Source organism: Haliotis asinina, chromosome 15, assembly GCF_037392515.1.
Source record: "Haliotis asinina isolate JCU_RB_2024 chromosome 15, JCU_Hal_asi_v2, whole genome shotgun sequence".
Classification (NCBI taxonomy): domain Eukaryota; kingdom Metazoa; phylum Mollusca; class Gastropoda; order Lepetellida; family Haliotidae; genus Haliotis; species Haliotis asinina.
In genome coordinates, this window is record NC_090294.1 from 50,393,750 (window position 1) to 50,411,680 (window position 17,931).

The following is a 17,931-nucleotide window of genomic DNA, read 5'->3' on the forward strand; positions in this document are numbered from 1 at the left end:
TCCTATTGTTTTTAAATGCTGAGAAACAATACAAAATATTACTTCAGTGTGACAAGCTACCTACTCTCCCAGCACACCTGGACCATGCACTCAGAGACAACATAAGCAGCAGGTTCATATCTCTTTATGATTTTATTCCATCCTGAACATAGGTACAAACACGCAGCCTTTCATTCTGTTTAGAACAGACCTTTGTACAAACAATAATGTTGAAGTCTGCAGTTACATTTACAAAGAGCCAAGTAAGCCAGGACTTTTCTGTTACTGCCTCCCCTCGACTCCATGAAGGCCTCACTGCTGGCCTTTCACTATGTACAAATATCACTGAAAATTTACAACAAAAATAATAAGTATAAATACTTAACAGTAGAAATTACACTGTGCACTAGCACATCCTCTCACAGACTTCAGAATATTGTACAGTCAATAATTTGTGAAATAAAGCACTTTCAATCCTTGTCTTAATTGAAACACAGAGGCCAGCCCTTTCACCCTGACAGCTAGAAGCATGGCACATCAATCAGCCTAGCTCTGAACAAGACCTTACAGCATCACATTAAACCCATGGACTTGACAAGGACAAATATCACCTACACAGGAATGGAACCTGCTTCTCCCGGTTCAGGACTCATCACCTGAACATCACAATGGCTAGAAACATGTATCTACATCTCACCGTTGCTTAAAGCAAAGAGCCACCAGAACGTTGCTGTTAGCTAAGAAAGAGCGTCACATCAACTTACTGTTGCCTGCGCATGCAATTGTGACCATGGCTGACACAGCTGCAATCTCTGTTCATCCTTAGTGCAGAGACAATGATATATTTGACCTGCTTCCAATAACATACCTAACCACCACTTCTGCCAGAGGTAGGATGCTATCCTAACATGTTAAGCTCATTACATTGTCTGTTCCTTGACACTGCTAAGAACCTGATGTCCCCTGGACTATCACCAGAGCAACAGATCTCCACGTGTGTAACTGTACATAGTATCAGCTCTCTCTCTCATGGGGCACTGCCTAAACTGAACACCTTTTTATTTAAGGTGTACTGCACCAATCAGAAGACCTCAGTTAATTGGCAAAACAACCCAAACATCTTGACTGCTCTGTGCACGAGATATCCTAAAACTTGTTGCCAAGGGAACTGATGCCCAAGATAGACACAATACTACTTCCTAAGCAAGCCTGTGACTACCAGAACAGTGTAACCGCAGCCTCACCCAGGATACGTACCTGCCTCACAATCAGTCACTCCACAAAGTCATCCTCACTCACACAGCCAAACATACAATCCTGTTGATACAACAGCATCAGCCACCAATCACTCTGGGACACTACCTGCTTTGTAATCTGCAATGACCTGTCATACAATTTCAGCAAACATCTATGGTACAAGCAGTTTAATTATATGCATTCTGACCTATTCCGCAGCATAAGAAGCTAGAAGCACCCGTTAAGTCATCAGATACCTATGACAAATGTATAAATGCTGACATGATATGCACAACCATGCCATATTCAGCATAACAATACACTTACAAAAATCACTCTAAACCTCAACTAGTCAGTACCTTGACAAACCAAACAGATGTTCATCATCAACAAATGCTATTAACTCAAGGATCTACTTAAGTCATTGAGTTGTTTCTTCTCCAATATTACAAAACTTCCCACTTAAGAAAATATCCGTTAACAAAATAGAGGAGTGAATGAAATCAAAAAGGGATAAGAGGTCACTTCTACTTGTGAGCAAAACACAGCAAATGTGGAACGAAGTACTGTCACACAGTACAACACGCTTTGTGAAGAATCCAACAAATATCACATACATGTAAGCAGTTTTGGCCATTAGTAATACTTCAACACATGATGTCATCAGGTTCAGCTTGATCAACCCAACTGTCTGATGACATGAAAGACACAAGCTGACAGTTAACCTTATAATCATAAAGAAGTAACAACAAACGAATTGTTTTTTTCCACTTAACCTTTTTTTTCAACACTGCAGAAATATTTCCCAACATCAGGAAGTCAATGTAAGTAGTTGATGATGGACATGCAACTATTCCTCAGCAATATCCTGACTTGCTTGAGTGAAGAAATGGGAAATCTACTGTACGTCTTACGCAAACTGTATGCAGATGGTTAAAAGAGAAGTCTTGCATCAAGACATTCCTCATTCAGGTGAGAAAAAGGGAACGATCACTCTGACAAAATAATGATTGTGCATTTATATGAAATATCCTGGTGCAGACAGCAGGTAGCAGTGTTCATACTACAGGTGTCTTAAAAGGGGGACACTCCCTGAGCTAATCAGTGCTACGATGAGAGGAACGAACAAGAAAACGTAATGAATCTTCTTTATCTCATTGACTGTACAAATACATCAAACATTAACTCCACCACAGTCTGCCGGTCTTTCAGTCAAAATAAGCATAATAACCATACATTCAGAAGACTTGCTTTCTGAAACAAAAACTGTTCCAGTAAATGTGTGTCCTTACGTATTGTGCAGTATGAGGTGACTGTTAAACCATGACTGACGAACAGCTGTTGAGAGAGATGCTGTAAGGGCTTTTCAGTGAGGCTACCAAGTTTACACGGGTGAGGTGATGAGACCGACTAAGTCAAATAACAATGTGTTATTTTCAAACCTCTGTGAGATACACGTTTGTACAATGGAGGTCACAATCACTACAGTACATCTATTTTAGAATCCAACTTTATTTTGGTAGGATATTCAAAGATCAAGATATTACATATCACAGGTCTTTAGTCTTGAAAAAAAATGATGAAAATATGCAATATGGTGCCAATTCACAGTAATCGGCACACCCCAAATTTGTACTGAACTTGATACGGTACTTGAATGTACTAAAGGCATCACCATGAGCCTGGCCATGACCAGGGCACATCACAAATTCTGAATACGACAAACGATTACACTGCTCTATTGTATGTGTCCAAAGTGCACAATAGCAAGCAACTCTGCTTGTATCAAAGCAATAAATAATATAGTAGTCATCCAACTTTGGAATAGGTCTCTTGTTATTCCCATCTGGTTTCTTTGTATATATTAGTGTCACAGTCCAGAAGAAGGGTAATTACTAATGAGGAGGTTCTGTGTCCGAGGCTCGAGGGGGAGGCATGTGTTTGAGCAGATTTCGTTTAGCTGCTGCTGGGTTTATCCTGGGATCCCGCGAGTGCCCCGAGGCCCGGGCAGGTATCTGTAGCATGGAACTACCACTGGCAGAACTACTACTGGAAACACTAGGAGATACAGCGGTAGGATTAGACAAGGAATTATACACTTGACGGGTCCCCCCTCCTCCACCCTGGTTGGATGTCCCCCCAACGTGTTGCCGGCTGCTGGCTGCAGCACCAGAACCACTTCCACTTGACCTTTGGCTTGAGGAAGGGGCTGGTGAACTTGTTTGCCGGCTTTCCGCAGACTTTGTAGTTGTAGGGGCCACACAGGGCATTACAGGTTTACTCTGTGCGGGGCCAGAGGGCTTCCTATCATCACATGCCTTGGACTCGCTCTGTACTTCTTCAGATGAGGGAGATTTGAGAGCTTCTAGAAGCGCGGAAGGGTCATCACTGTCACCTTGGACCTGTATCTGGTCTGTAAGCGTTGACAGCAACAACTCCTGCACAAACATACTGCGGTCACTGCGCTCCATCTCGGCTTTCTGCTCCGACTCAGACAGTTCGTCACTACATCTGTAGGAAGCAAGCATAGCATGTATAATGTGAGATAATCAAGCAATGCATGCAAATACAATTACTGCTAACGCTTGTGTTGACATGAGAAGACATTGATAAAAACAGATGAAACACATGCCACAGAGAATACAATTATACAGGACAGACCCATGAACCTAACATCAACGCTTCAATGTGAAGGTCAAGGTTTTTGCTGCTTTAACTGTATCAAGACATGTTACTATAGTCCGTTTGGCTCCAAAGTGGACCCAAGAATTGCGATTTAACTTGAAAACTAAAAAACATAAAATACTCAATGAAACGCTGTATCATATTCAAAACATCATACCAACTATACCAACTGAGATTTTTGCAGAATTTTTGTGCTAAAAATAAAAAAGTTGTTTTACAAACTATCATAAAAGTACTGACACAGTACACTGTTTCTTATGTGGGAGAAGTGCAGAGAAAAGGACAGCCAGGTGTGCGAGAAAGAATGCAGATGGCACAGCACAGGTTAATGAATCAAACACTTTGTTCACACTTGTGCACATGCTTCTCATACAACTGGCTGTCCCTTTCTCGGCACTCTTCCCTTGTAACAAACAGTGAACTGTGTCAATACTTTTGACAGTTTTATCAATGTTTCATCAAGTATTTTCAGTTTATTTGTTTTCGAGCTAATCTGCAGGTCTGCTTTTGAATCAAAACTAACTCAGGAGACAACATTTTTTTGTTATTCACACCCAAAAGAGGAAGTCTTGTACCAAATATTGTAAACAGTGGCATCTTAATCTAAAATGAGATTTGAGGACATTTCATATCAACTTCTTCACATATCTGTTTTCCTAGAAGACAATATCATATAAACCAATGGTTTTCAAACTCTAACGCTGCAGCAGCTTCAGACTGGATTGAGATGCTAAACACTGGTTGCAAATTATCAAGGGAATTCTTATCAGTAGTAACATTAATGGCATCAATGCAGTTGTCTCTCAGTACGCTGCTCAAAAGGCACTGCAGAAAGAGGGAGCGCTGATGCATTGCCTCCAAGACTCAACAATAACATCGGGAAATCATTTTTTCATTCTGTTCTGTCATCAATTAAAACAACTGTTTAAGGCACTAATTAATCTTGAAATTTCAACCCATTTTCAAACTGAGATTTTAATCAGTCTGTGAGTTGACGTTGAACTCACTTGACAAGAAGATAGAGAGAATTGGACTGGCTGCTCCCCCCACTGCTGCCTCCTTGGTCAGCACTACTGTTCTGGGCATTAGACGGCAACGCCACCTTGGCCGCCTCGGCCTGTCGGCGCGGCAACCTCTCCAGCTGTTGTCTGAAACAAGGACACAATATTAAATATCTCACTCACAGTCATGTTAGAGGAGCTTCTGGATAATGAGTCACACCCTCTTTTAGTGTCTTCAAGTCCATGACATGTCATGTGTCCAGTCGAAGTCAATTCACTAACCAGTGTTCAAAAATAGGGTCCCAGAGTCTTTGGGGTTCAATGCTTCAGTATTTGAGCCCAAAGATCCCATTAATTTTCTTTTTTCATTAAGGTTATGAAAGAAACCTTTTGACTTTGAGGTAGTGACAACTAATCCTACATTGTGTCACCTGGGAGATGTCCACCAATGTTATTCATCATCTTCTAACTTACAGGACAGGTCTTATTATCTCCCTTCCCTTATTATCTCCCTTGATACTTTTCTTGTTAAAAGCATGTCTATAGATAATTTCCTACAATGACCAAATTGCCAATTCTGTGATACACTGGTTAGTGTAACAGAATGACTAATCTGTGACTCATGCACCAGAAACCAGTAACAGATGTCAGGCCGACTCGGCTCCAGGCACAAGGGCTCCTGTGGAAACAACGTAGAGATGTTAATGGTGAACTGAGGAAGGAGAAGGAGAAGGAGAAGAGGATGAGCAGTGATGGAACTATTTACCTGTTGTAACACCACGAGGATATCTGTTGACTGTTTCTGAAAAAATCAATTTTCAACATTACAGAAATTCCTGAGTAATTCCTGATGTTCACATATACAGAATTAGCCTGTGTTGACAGTCTTGGGCATTCCCACACCACGAGTCGGGAACAGAAGATATTAGATGGTTAGAAGACAAAGTGAGTCAATAAAATATTAAAAAAACCCAACTACCTTTCTGTAACAAACAACAAAGCAGTTTTACTAAAAAAATTGTGCAACAAAAAGACATGGGAACTGTCATGAGAAAAGCGACAAAGAAAAGAAGAATGGTTGAAATGAATTAAGAGAAACAGAAGTTTGAAGTTTGAAACATACAATATCACTAATTACTCAGACTTAAGTTCTATAAACTAGGGAAATTATCTGCATTCTACCCAAACCAAACATTTGCTACAAGCCTATTTCAACAAGCAAATAACTTCAACCAAACTAACTGAATCAATAAAGCAAATCAAGACATGAATAAAATGGATTGGCAAATATATCATGTAGAACAGTTGATGAAATCTATACTAAGTCACCACTACAGGCTATAACTGCTGGGGTGCACTGGACCAAAGAAATAAGTAAAGAAATTTATGCTGTCATAATCAAACAGTTGTGTGTGGTACAGTGTCAGTATGAACCTTCCCATGGTGAAAGAGGGGCTGAGTGGGAAGTAACTGGAGTCATGGACACACAACAGTGCAAACAAAGGTTACCAGTAATTTCACTGACCAATGGTAAATTGACACCTGAAGGATGAGAACTATTTTTAAGGATACACAACTTCTTTGTTCTGTATAGGCTATATCCAACAGTCCTCAATCTTCATCTACCCAACTTCTAGGATGTCAATCAAAGAAGTCGAAATGAAAGCTGGTTTTTTGGCATTTACTGGAATCAATGACTGGAATTAAGCCAAGTTATCTTTTCATGCCGAAAAGGAACATTTTGATATTTTGCTTCAATCCAATACCTAGCCATAAAATATATTAAAATTATCAATCAATCAAATTATAGTACTTTTTGCATCAACTAAAGAAAAAAAACCATTTACTCCATGGGAATATTAATGACATTTGAACAGCTACTGGACAGTTAGGAGACTGAGATAAATCCTTGTCAGATGTTAAGTACTGAAAATAACCTTTCTAAAAAATTTTTTATCTGACCCTATCATCTTAGAAAAAAAGTGAAAGTGTGTTGTCCCATCCCAAAGAGGGTCACTGAAATCTGCTGCAATAATTGGCTAACATTGTCATGCTGAACTTTGATGTGCTAGACTTACAGTTGGCTTGCCATAAAAATCTAGATCCCGACTTATCTCCTTTATTCATCATGTTTCAGCTGCATAAGCAGTTTGCTTGTCCTATGTCAATCAAACTTGCCTCCAAATAAATGTTAGATGGCGCATATTTCCGAGTACTTATCACAATAGAATGGGCTTTGATATACTGGATTATCAAAGATGTGATCACTAGTCTATGTCCATATCTACCTGCAAATGGTCCATTGCTTATTGTCTTAAGAAAACATAAAAAGAAGCTTCTTGTGAATTGCCAGTAATTGAAGAATATAAAAATATACTGTGTTGAAAATGTCAAAAATATGTCCAGGTCGTTTGGTTATGGTCAAGACTCTTGTGTATCGCAACGCAGCATAAAGTGTTTGAAGTTGTTTCCAGTAAAATTCTTTGATTCTTAGAAAAAATATGTATATATTTTACAATATTTTTCAGTTTCACGTCAACATAATATTGTTTGCAGATCAGTAGGAGCTTATATTTACAATATTTTTCAGTTTCACGTCAACATAATATTGTTTGCAGATCAGTAGGAGCTTATATCCTGATAACTCAATTTACCATTTGGAAACTGCTAACCCTACAATAGTGAAACATTACAATCTGTCAGCTGGTCCTTTGCTTGCAGTGTTGTGTGATCGTGGGAGAGACACTCACCTAGTTGATTGTAGTTGCATCTCCAGCTGCTGCAACTGGGACGACACCGACTGTGCAGCTGCCGCACGACTTCGAACACTGGAGAGCTGAGACAGCAGCTCTGTAAACCAAATTCAGCAGTTAGTGCCTCAGTCACACTGGAAACACACCAACACATGAACAGGTCCCCACAAAGTGATGTAACCTGTTACCATAAAAACTATAGTCAGACTTAAAATCATACTAGTGCTAAAATCACATTGTAGGACCAGACCTGAAACATTCTCCTGTTTTTACCACAGCTTTAACCAACTTCTCACATTTCAAATTCTAATCTCTCATTTGAACCCTCATGGAAAGGGTCAAAAGAGCCAGTTACATTAACACTTACTCCCACTTCCAGACTGAAGTTTAATGATAATGTAACTAATGAAACAAGAAGGAATCTTATTGTTCACAAGGTCAAACATGTACTCTTTCTACATAGGTACGCTGTCAGTGATGCACAAGTTTGAAATAAAGCATGTTTTCACTGAAGACCAATCCGCAACACTGCCTGTCCCTCGACGTGTACAGTTAATATACATATAAAAGCACAACGAAAACATCAAAAACCTGCAACACTGGGTTTATTTCATAATAAGACAGAACACGGAGTCATTTTCACACATTGTTAAGCATATTGTTCCAACTGGTTACATTTACCTGCAATTGGATCCATAGTTTCTCTACCACTTGGTGAAAGCCCTGTGAGTGCCGTCCCAGTAGATGCAAAATGCATATTAGCTCGCCGTGTGCGCGAGCCACTCACTCCCCTACCTGGATGAGGAATACGTCGCACATGACGCATGCCTGCAGGTTCATCGTAAACATGGTTAAGGAAGTTCAACATTAAGATTTTGTTTAAATAATCTACAAATTGTAATGAGTTTAAGTGTAGACTTGGATGCAAGTGCGAGTGAGTGCATGTGTGCATGAGTAAGACTTTGAGTGGGCGTGTGTGTGCACGAGTGATAGAGTGTGTGCGTGTGTGTACTTGGATGTGTGCATGTATGACTGAGTATGCATGCATGTGTTTCTGCTTAAAACTTGAGGAATAGTCAGAGAATTATTGAAATTAAGCCTTTTCTTAAGGGTTTCAGATTATAAGGTTTCCTGCTTAATTAATATTGTTGTTGGTAACGGTCACATGTTCTGTTTGTTAAAAGGATATGAAATCTCTGGGTGTCCTGTGTTCCAGGGTGAGATGGGAGGCGAAGTCATCAGTGACATGATTGGGGTCACCGCCAGGTAGGGCCGCACACACCGGGCACACCTGCACAACATCAATACATCATTCCCATCAAACAATGCGACAACAGGGAAGTAATGAGACCCCTGTCACAACACGGGAATCTTAAACAGCTTATACCAAATACTGATAAGTCACTATCATTAGGAATGGCTGATTTAGTAGACATATTCCTTTAAAAATACTTAATAAAGTTTATGGAACTTAAAACAAACAGGGTTCAAACCAAAGAATAAAAATCAAGACTGTGTATGCAATAATCCAACCATGGTCTTACCAACAGTGACAAGCTAGAATAGACCCAAGGTGACAGGCCAGATCAGACCAAAGGAGACAGTCTTGATCTAACAGTCATGTGCCACCAACAGTGACAGCCTTGATGTGACCATCAGTGACAGGCTAGATGAGACTTACAGTGACAGGCAAAACAGATCAATGGTAACAGCCAAGGTCTGGCCAACGACGACAGTCTTGATATGATCAACAGTGACAGGCTAGATGAGACTCACAGTGATAGGCAAAAACAGATCAATGGTAACAGCCAAGGTCTAGCCAACAATGACAGCCTAGATGTGACCAATGTGACAGGCTAGATGAGACAACTTACCACTTCTACGGAGGCATCAGCATGTTCTGAAGTAACGTGGTCATGTAGTGTGGCCTCTGGGAATCCCATTTTCCCGCAATAAGGGCATGTGAAAGACTGAGGTTGTTCAGTGGTGAGGGCCTCTCCTCCATAGTATAGATCTACAACAAACCCATAACATTAGTTTATCATGGTGACATACCAAACACATGTCACAAGATATTTAAAACTGACTGATCTACAATTTCACATGAAATAATAAAACGTAAGTAGAAATACAGTTAGTTCTCTTCCAGAGGTCAACACTGATATTAGCAGGAAAGGCAGTGTAATGGCAAATAAACTGTTTTGGAACATATCAGGATAGCGGTATCTGTATTGCAATACATATTGTGAGTATAGTAATGGGAACTACCATGTTTGAAACTGGGTTTCACTGATAGCAAAAGCAGATCCTCTTTTCTATATATAGAAAATATATATCTTAAAATAGTTTGAATAGGTAGGCATTCTAATTTGTACAATTTGTGGAGTGTAAAGTATGTCATTTTGAAAAGTTAAAGGTCACATGCAACCAAAAAATCAAACATAATTAAAACACATTTATCACATATTCATGACATATAATATACACTGCTGCTTTTTAAAAAACAAATAAACACAATTATAAGCGTACAATCGCGATTCAAAAGTGCAATATTTTGTACTTGGGCTTACTTCCCCCGAAACGAAGCCCTCGGGAGACCGAACCCAGTCATAGCGGGTGGATATGCACTCAAGTGAAACGACGGCTTCCGATTGGCTGTTTCATTTGCTGATATGCTAGGTTTCATTGTGTGTACAGAAAGATGATCTGTGTGATGGGCATTTTAGAAGTATAGCCAGTCACCAGAAAGTAAAATTCTTTATGGATAACAACTTCTTTTAGTGTACTTGATCCGTCGTTTCAGTATGGATTCATATACTGTTGTCAAACAAAATCATATACACTAAAAGAAGTTGTTATCCATGAAGAATGTATATAGAGATGTTGGGTTTGGAAAATACATATTCTCTGAATTTGCGCTTGATCCAATACAAAAATCATGTCAGTAGAGATAGTAAACTACTGCGCGGCTGGAATCTGTCATTCGTCCAAGTACAAAGCAGGACTTGAAACTGACAAGAGTTTGCACCAGTTTCCGTCAGATCCAGTCATCCGAAAAAAATGGATGTAGTTTGTTTGCAACCCACAGACATAAAAAACATGTCATGTGTATCACACGTGTCTAATTACATAATGTGGCAGACACGGGACTCGGGTGCACGAGTCATAAATCAGCTTATTTTCTTTATGTCGTATAGTCTGATAGGTGTTAAGTTCAAATCGCACGTGGTCAATGATTGAAGCTGTGTATTGCATGTTGTCTTTAGCAGACAGGCAGGCAGACATATAGGTGTGAATAAACCAGACACTGAGCTTTCTCTGTGACAGAGACTGCTCACCACAATCAACATGTTTTTTTTACGTAACGAGTAGATTATTTACTTGTTTGTGTACACAACCAAGATTAGACTATTGCTCACGACCTCAGTATGCATACTGTTTCAAGCTCCGCGAATCTATTCACTGCGCATGCGTTATGGACGCAGCGCAGCACAGCTGTTGAAACCAGTTTTCCCCCCAGCGCTGGGGGGAATTTAGTGAAACGTTTGAACTCCGATTTCGTGGGCTTTTTTTTCATCGCCTTTTTTTCAACTTTATAGATTGAATTGGCATTTTTTATGATTTGTTTCGGTAATTGCATACCAAAAGGTACCAGAATCTGCAAAGTTGTGTTTTACGTTGCATGTGACCTTTAAACAAGAGAAACATCAGGGGGTGAATGAATGACCATGTTAATATATAAGACACATTGAAAAACTTGTTACAAACCGTTTATCCAACATACTAGTTCTATGGAAAAATATTGCAATACAGTTTTTTAAAATGCATATTGTGGTATACCGCTCATACTGTGCAGTCCTATAGTGGGACCTATATCGTATTTTTTAGACTAGCTTGTCTCAAAACACAATATAGCAACTGTTAAGTGTGCAACAGTGTGCTGTAAAAATGTATTATTTCCAATAACAAGGAACATGTTCCTTTCTTCAATTACTCCTCTTCGCAATATAGCAAAGTACTGTTGAACTTTCAAAATATTTTGATGGGATAACATTTGTTTATATAAAATGAACATTGTTCCAAGTTTTATTTTTGTTTCTTCCACAAAAGCTCTGCCAGTCATGTCTTTCCACATAACCAGTGTTCTAAGCTAATACATCCAAATTTCGTAAAATCCCTTGAAGGCAAAAAAAATCATAATAGAAATTATCTTCCTTCTTTCTATCCAATCAGAACATGTGTTACATTGACATGGATCTAATATAGCGGTTGTCATGGGGTTAGTTGGTCAATTTTTGAAGGATACATTCAGTATGTGGTGTAAGTGAAACTAGAAACTAGCAATAGAAAATGGGATCACAAATATCTCTCCTCTGCTGATGACTTACGTTGATGTGACACAAAAGACATATAAATTTTAACATGGCTAGCTTGTCCATTGTCAACCAGGGTGATGGAGACATCATTGATGTACCATACTATGACTGAGTTCTGTTTAAAAAAAATGTCTGTGCATCATAACGGGCAATAGGTTTTAGTTTTCTGAAGCACATGGAAATAACCAGGCTTTGCGATTGATCACTTTGAAACAATGGCACTGACTGCCCAGCTAAATGTGATTACAACAAATCACGAATGTTGAACACTCATATCATGAAAAGGCCATATTAGAATAGATGTTATGATGGGAGACATGGCTTGAGTAAACTCTGAGGGAAGAGAATGGAGAATGTGTTTGCCATGTGAAAATGATGATCAGTGCCTGAAGATGTAAACACTGTTGTCATCCATCAGTATGGTTCTGAGTTTGAATCATAGGCAAATTTCTAAAATGAAAAATCTTATGGCAAATATATGGCAGGATATTCGGAATGACCAGGAAAACTCTTCCATCATTATTGCCTTAAAGGTCACATGCAACGTAAAACACAACTTTGCAGATTCTGGTACCTTTCGGTATGCACTTACCGAAACAAATCATAAAAAAATGCCAATTCAACCAATAAAGTTGAAAAAAAGGCGATGAAAAAAAAGCCCGCGAAATCGGAGTTCAAACGTTTCACTAAATTCCCCCCAGCGCTGGGGGGGAAACTGGTTTCAACTGCTGTGCTGCGCTGCGTCCATAACGCATGCGCAGTGAATAGGTTCGTGGAGCATGAAACAGTATGCATGCCCAGCGTCTGAAGTCATGAGCAGTAGTCTAATCTTGGTTGTGTATACAAACAAGTAATTAATCTACTCGTTACGTAAAACAACTTGTTGATTGTGGTAAGCAGTCTCTTACAGGTCTCGTAAGCGGTCTCAGTCACACAGAAAGCTCAATGTCTGGTTTATTGACACCTATACGTCTGTCTGCCTGTCTGCTAAAGACAACATGCAATACACAGCTTCAATCATTGACCACGTGCATTTTGAACTTAACACCTATCAGACTATACCACAATAAGAAAATAAGAAAATAAGTCTCGTGTCTGCCACATTATGTAATTAGGCATGTGTGATACACATGACATGTTTTTTATGTCTGTGGGTTGCAAACAAACTACATTCATTTTTTTTGGATGGCTGGATCTGACGGAAACTGGTGCAAACTCTTGTCAGTTTCAAGTCCTGCTTTGTACTTGGATGAATGACAGATTCCAGCCACGCAGTAGTTTACCATCTCTACTGACATGATTTTGTATTGGATCGAGCGCAAATTCAGAGAACATGTATTTTCCAAACCCAACATCTCTATATACATTCTTCGTGGATAACGACTTCTTTTCGTGCATATGATTTTGTTTGACAGTATATGAATCCATACTGAAACGACGCATCAAGTACACTAAAAGAAGTTGTTATCCATAAAGAATCTTACTTTCTTGTGACTGGCTATACTTTCATTTACTTACTATACATTTTTCTGTACACACAATGAACCCTCAGCATATCAGCAAATGAACCAGCCAATCGGAAGCCGTCGTTACACTTGAATGCATAGCCACCCGCTATGACTGGGTTCGGTCTCCCGAGGGCTTCGTTTCGGGGGAAGTAAGCCCAAGTACAAAATATTGCACTTTTGAACCGCGATTGTACGCTTACAATTGTGTTTATTTGTTTTTTTAAAAGCAGCAATGTATATTATATGTCATGAATAAGTTATAAATGTGTTTTAATTATGTTTGATTTTTTGGTTGCATGTGACCTTTAAATAAAGGTTATGTGAATACCATCTTAATTGAGACTGAATGTTATCTGAAAATTGTGCAACAATCTGGAGCAAAAGTTGAATAAATCCATTGAGTTTTTGTTTTATTGTCTTTCCCATTTAACATTTGCTTGAGATTTTACCTGTTACTGGGTTGTTTATATTTGACGTTTGGTAGGATTTAAGTGAAAACAACATGTTTTAATAACTCCGGTTTTGTAGATCACTGTATTGAAGGAATAAAGCATTCTCAATTATTGTCCAGTAAAATATGAATGTCAATGTAGATTACAGATTGTGACTGAAAGTGTAACAGTTGGATGTAATTATCTGTCATACTGAATGATTACTGAGTAAGAGTAACAAAATCCTTTAGTGTTGCAAGGAGCTATAAAAATGTACACTGACAAAGACAATAGTGACCATCCAGAAAATGACAATGTGAATCAAGTTATGCATGTCTGTGTCTACAAATTGATCAAAATACTTTAGCTGTTAGTGTTCAAGCTAGTCATTTGATTAACTGCTGAAATATTAATGACAGACAAACAGAATTTTAGGACACAATAGCAACAGTTTTACTTTTAGTCCCAACACTGACACCTGATGAACTAAAGCTAAATTGGGTGGATGTTGTTTTGTGGAAGGGAGTAAGTAAAGTGGTCATGCACACTATCAATGAAGTCTTCAAATCTGAAGAGAACACACCACTGCTTGATGGAATAAGAAATGCTTAAGCATTGAAATATTTACATTAAAGTCTAATCATCATTGTATCGGAAAATTCGGACAGTGTCTCCACACAAGCTTTGGATTGTAGTTATCACTTCACATCACTGAACTGTTCTGTACCTAAAACCTTTAACTATTATTCTGAATATTTGTTAAATCTCAATATTTACCTTCATTATATATGAAAATAATACAATATGCATACCATCTTATAAGCAGGGGTAGTCTGAGACGGAAATAAATTGAGGTTTTTACCGAAGTCTGTCCGCGTCAAGATACACTGCATTGGGTGTTCAGTGGTGTGTCTTGTTGTAGTGGCCCCCGCCTCGTAGCATGTTGAACACAGGTCATAGTCATAGCAGATCAAACACTTGTATCTCTTGCCCCGAAAATTTCCTTTTAAGCAAGAGTCACAGCTGACACCTGAAAATAATTCAAATCAAAACATGCTTTAGCCCATTGTCAGAACCTGAGACATCCTCAAACAGTAACTTGATTCAGTCATGAGCATATTCACCATTGTTCTTCATTCTGGGTGCAGTTTCGAGCATGATGATGCTCAGAATAGCACGCCAGTCAAATGATTGACGCTCATGAATAAGCAAATTCTATGCTAAATTACTAATCAGAAAGATTAAGGTGCATGATTACGAAATCACTCACTGTTTCCATGGTATTTGTAGTAATACAGTTGAAACCTATCACTATGTGTCATAAAAATGATTCACTTAAATACAAATGTAACCAGTACAATCAGGTGCAAGTGACACTGCAAACACTCTACAGATATCAGTGCTGTGGGTCATTGTTTTTCAGCAATCTAATACTGCATCACCAAAGCATTTATTTCACACTGGTTCCAGTTAATCCGTTCAGGTAATCATATTCATCAACTGAGGGAGCAAGAAAAGTGAGTTGGGAAAAGTAAGCTGCAATACCTATTACTCAGCCATCAGCATTATTCCAGCAACATGCTGCCAACATGTAAAATAGAAGACTCCTGCAGAAATATCACAGGGTAACAGCATGACGATAATCCATGCCCATAAGCTGGATGATGCCAACACGACTTTGTATCATTTGTCTGCCATTACAAATATTTTTTCAAAATATTAAGGTGATGAATGAATTTCATAAAATATTGGCCTTTGATTTTTATGGTATGTAACAGAAAATGACATTCCAACATTCAAGACCATTCAACATGTTCTATGACTAATAATTTAGGAGTAACATACATGTATAACTGACGATGACTAACACACATCAAACATATTTCCCCATTAATTGACAAACATTTTAAAATTTCAAGGAGTCAAAATATCCATTGCTACAAATGTTTTCACTTTACATGTTACATGAACCAAGGTTTATCAACATGATCAATGTAACAACACTGCAGTACATTACTGTCACACGGTTTGAATGTATGTCAATGACCAGTCACTTGTGTAATCATTATGCCCCTATTATTGTGACCTAGGGGCATGATTACACGCTCCAGTAGATGTCCTGTAACTGATAATACCTACTAACCACTATAATAGTATAATGCTGATCCCCTGGATAACATCAGTCTGTGCCATGAACTTGTTTACAAAAGTAACAAGAGAGATATGTTCAGCTGTTAATGTGAAAACAAAACAAGAATGTAAAAACTACTCTTTAACTGTCATCTAGATCAGAACATATCATGCATCATACATCAGTCAATAATGGAGACCCTGAAATTGATACAGCTATTGCAGCAAGTCGAAAATACTTCTTCATATTATCATGCATGTATAAGAAAATTCAAAGACAGTTTCAGCTATGAATTGTAAGCATGCTTCAGTGTGATACTGTACCTATTTACCTTACATCAGCTCAAACGTGTAACACTAACAGAAATTTCTGACTTTGAAAGTTGAAAGAATGGTAGAAAACTAATAAGTAATAGTAGGCAGTAACATCTACAGTTACATCACAGTCTACCGTTATTAACCATTCTAATAAACTGATTTTCACATCCTATATTTATTTGCTTGTGGATCTCATTAGTACAGACCTAGTGATTTTATTTCTGTAACAAAAGTTTAGAGACAGCATACATAACACTTGTATTTTAGTCTAGTATCATTAACCATCTCGTACATACAAGAAGCAGATAAGATATAGCCATTCGCATCAGTCTGAAACTGCTGGTGAATACAAACAAAATGACATTCTTTAACACACACTTCACTAAATACATCTGTCACTGATCATTTTGAATATCACCCGCTAAACAACCTACTTTCTGTGCTTGTAAGTGTATTAGTTTGGAGTTGTCAAATGTTATTAATTCCATCTTGAGCAGAGAACAACAAAGATGTATCAGCATTTCAGTCATATTTTAGGAATAGAAAGTACTGATATTCTTTACTAAATTCAGCTTCAAACTTTAGCTCATATGAACACAAAATAAAAAGGATACACTCTGACCAGTACGTCTAGATCTGTGCCCTTTCACCATGATATGACATTTGAATTGCATACATCAGCATTGTGACAAATGCATTATTTAAATAATATACACACGATAAAATGAATCAATTTCATACTTGGTTGTAACCAGTAATCAAGACTCATGGACTGCTTTGAGAAAGTTGCATCAGATGGAAATTCAAACAAACACCATGAAACATATTTATTACAAATTATGCCTTTTAGGATTACTCATGACCAAAACGTTGCTCTCTTTTCTAAAAACATATCTCTCGATGTTATGATATTCACAGTAACTTAAACATATTCTGTGTTATTCGCTGAACAAACAGATTCTCCGGTTCATGGGGATTTCCAATGAATTTCTTTACTTCCTAAAATAATCATGTGTCAGACATGGGTTCAACTTCCGGGAAAGCAGTGGATGGACAATTGAGCAAATGTACAATAAAATGTACCAAAATATACAATGCATCATCTGAAGGGTTGAAAAAGTACGAATTAACTTTGATGACTGAATCAATGCCAAATGCGCACAACATAGAGCAGAAATAGAACGAAGCCATTTTGGTCAAGTCTGTATCAAAAATACCCACCTTCATGACGGGACATTCTAACCACAGAGACACGTGGGAAGGAGAAGAATTGATCCTAGATAACCAATACTAAATAAACTAGCTATATCAAATGGACAAAGGAAGAAAACTCAACGATCTACACAAATTCAAAGGATTTTCATGTCTGAATTCCAATCCACTTTCAGCTAGCGGAGGCCATGATGACGTCACGGTAAATAACGCCAAATACTCGCCCGGACGGGATTCTCATTTTTGCATCCTTTTTCAAACAAATAGTCACCCAGGACATTTATACCCAATATTTTGGCAAA

The 17,931-nt window shown here is 38.3% G+C and overlaps 1 protein-coding gene across 2 annotated transcripts; it reads right to left on the bottom strand.

Annotated features, from left to right (window-relative positions):
• Positions 1-113: 113 nt before the first annotated feature.
• Positions 114-17,840, bottom strand: LOC137266444 (E3 ubiquitin-protein ligase KCMF1-like). Of its 2 annotated transcripts, XM_067801942.1 has the most exons (9): positions 17,639-17,837; positions 14,832-14,999; positions 9,529-9,668; positions 8,844-8,945; positions 8,336-8,495; positions 7,652-7,751; positions 5,668-5,703; positions 4,908-5,048; positions 114-3,726 (listed from the first exon to the last, which is right to left on the bottom strand). In XM_067801942.1, exons 1-9 carry the CDS (start codon positions 17,652-17,654, stop codon positions 3,111-3,113), a joined length of 1,479 nt encoding a protein of 492 aa, XP_067658043.1. In that variant the 5' UTR covers positions 17,655-17,837; the 3' UTR covers positions 114-3,110. The 2 variants fall into 2 exon arrangements, with proteins under 2 accessions (XP_067658043.1, XP_067658044.1); XM_067801943.1 differs by lacking the exon at positions 5,668-5,703 and having other exon boundaries at positions 17,639-17,840.
• Positions 17,841-17,931: the final 91 nt, after the last annotated feature.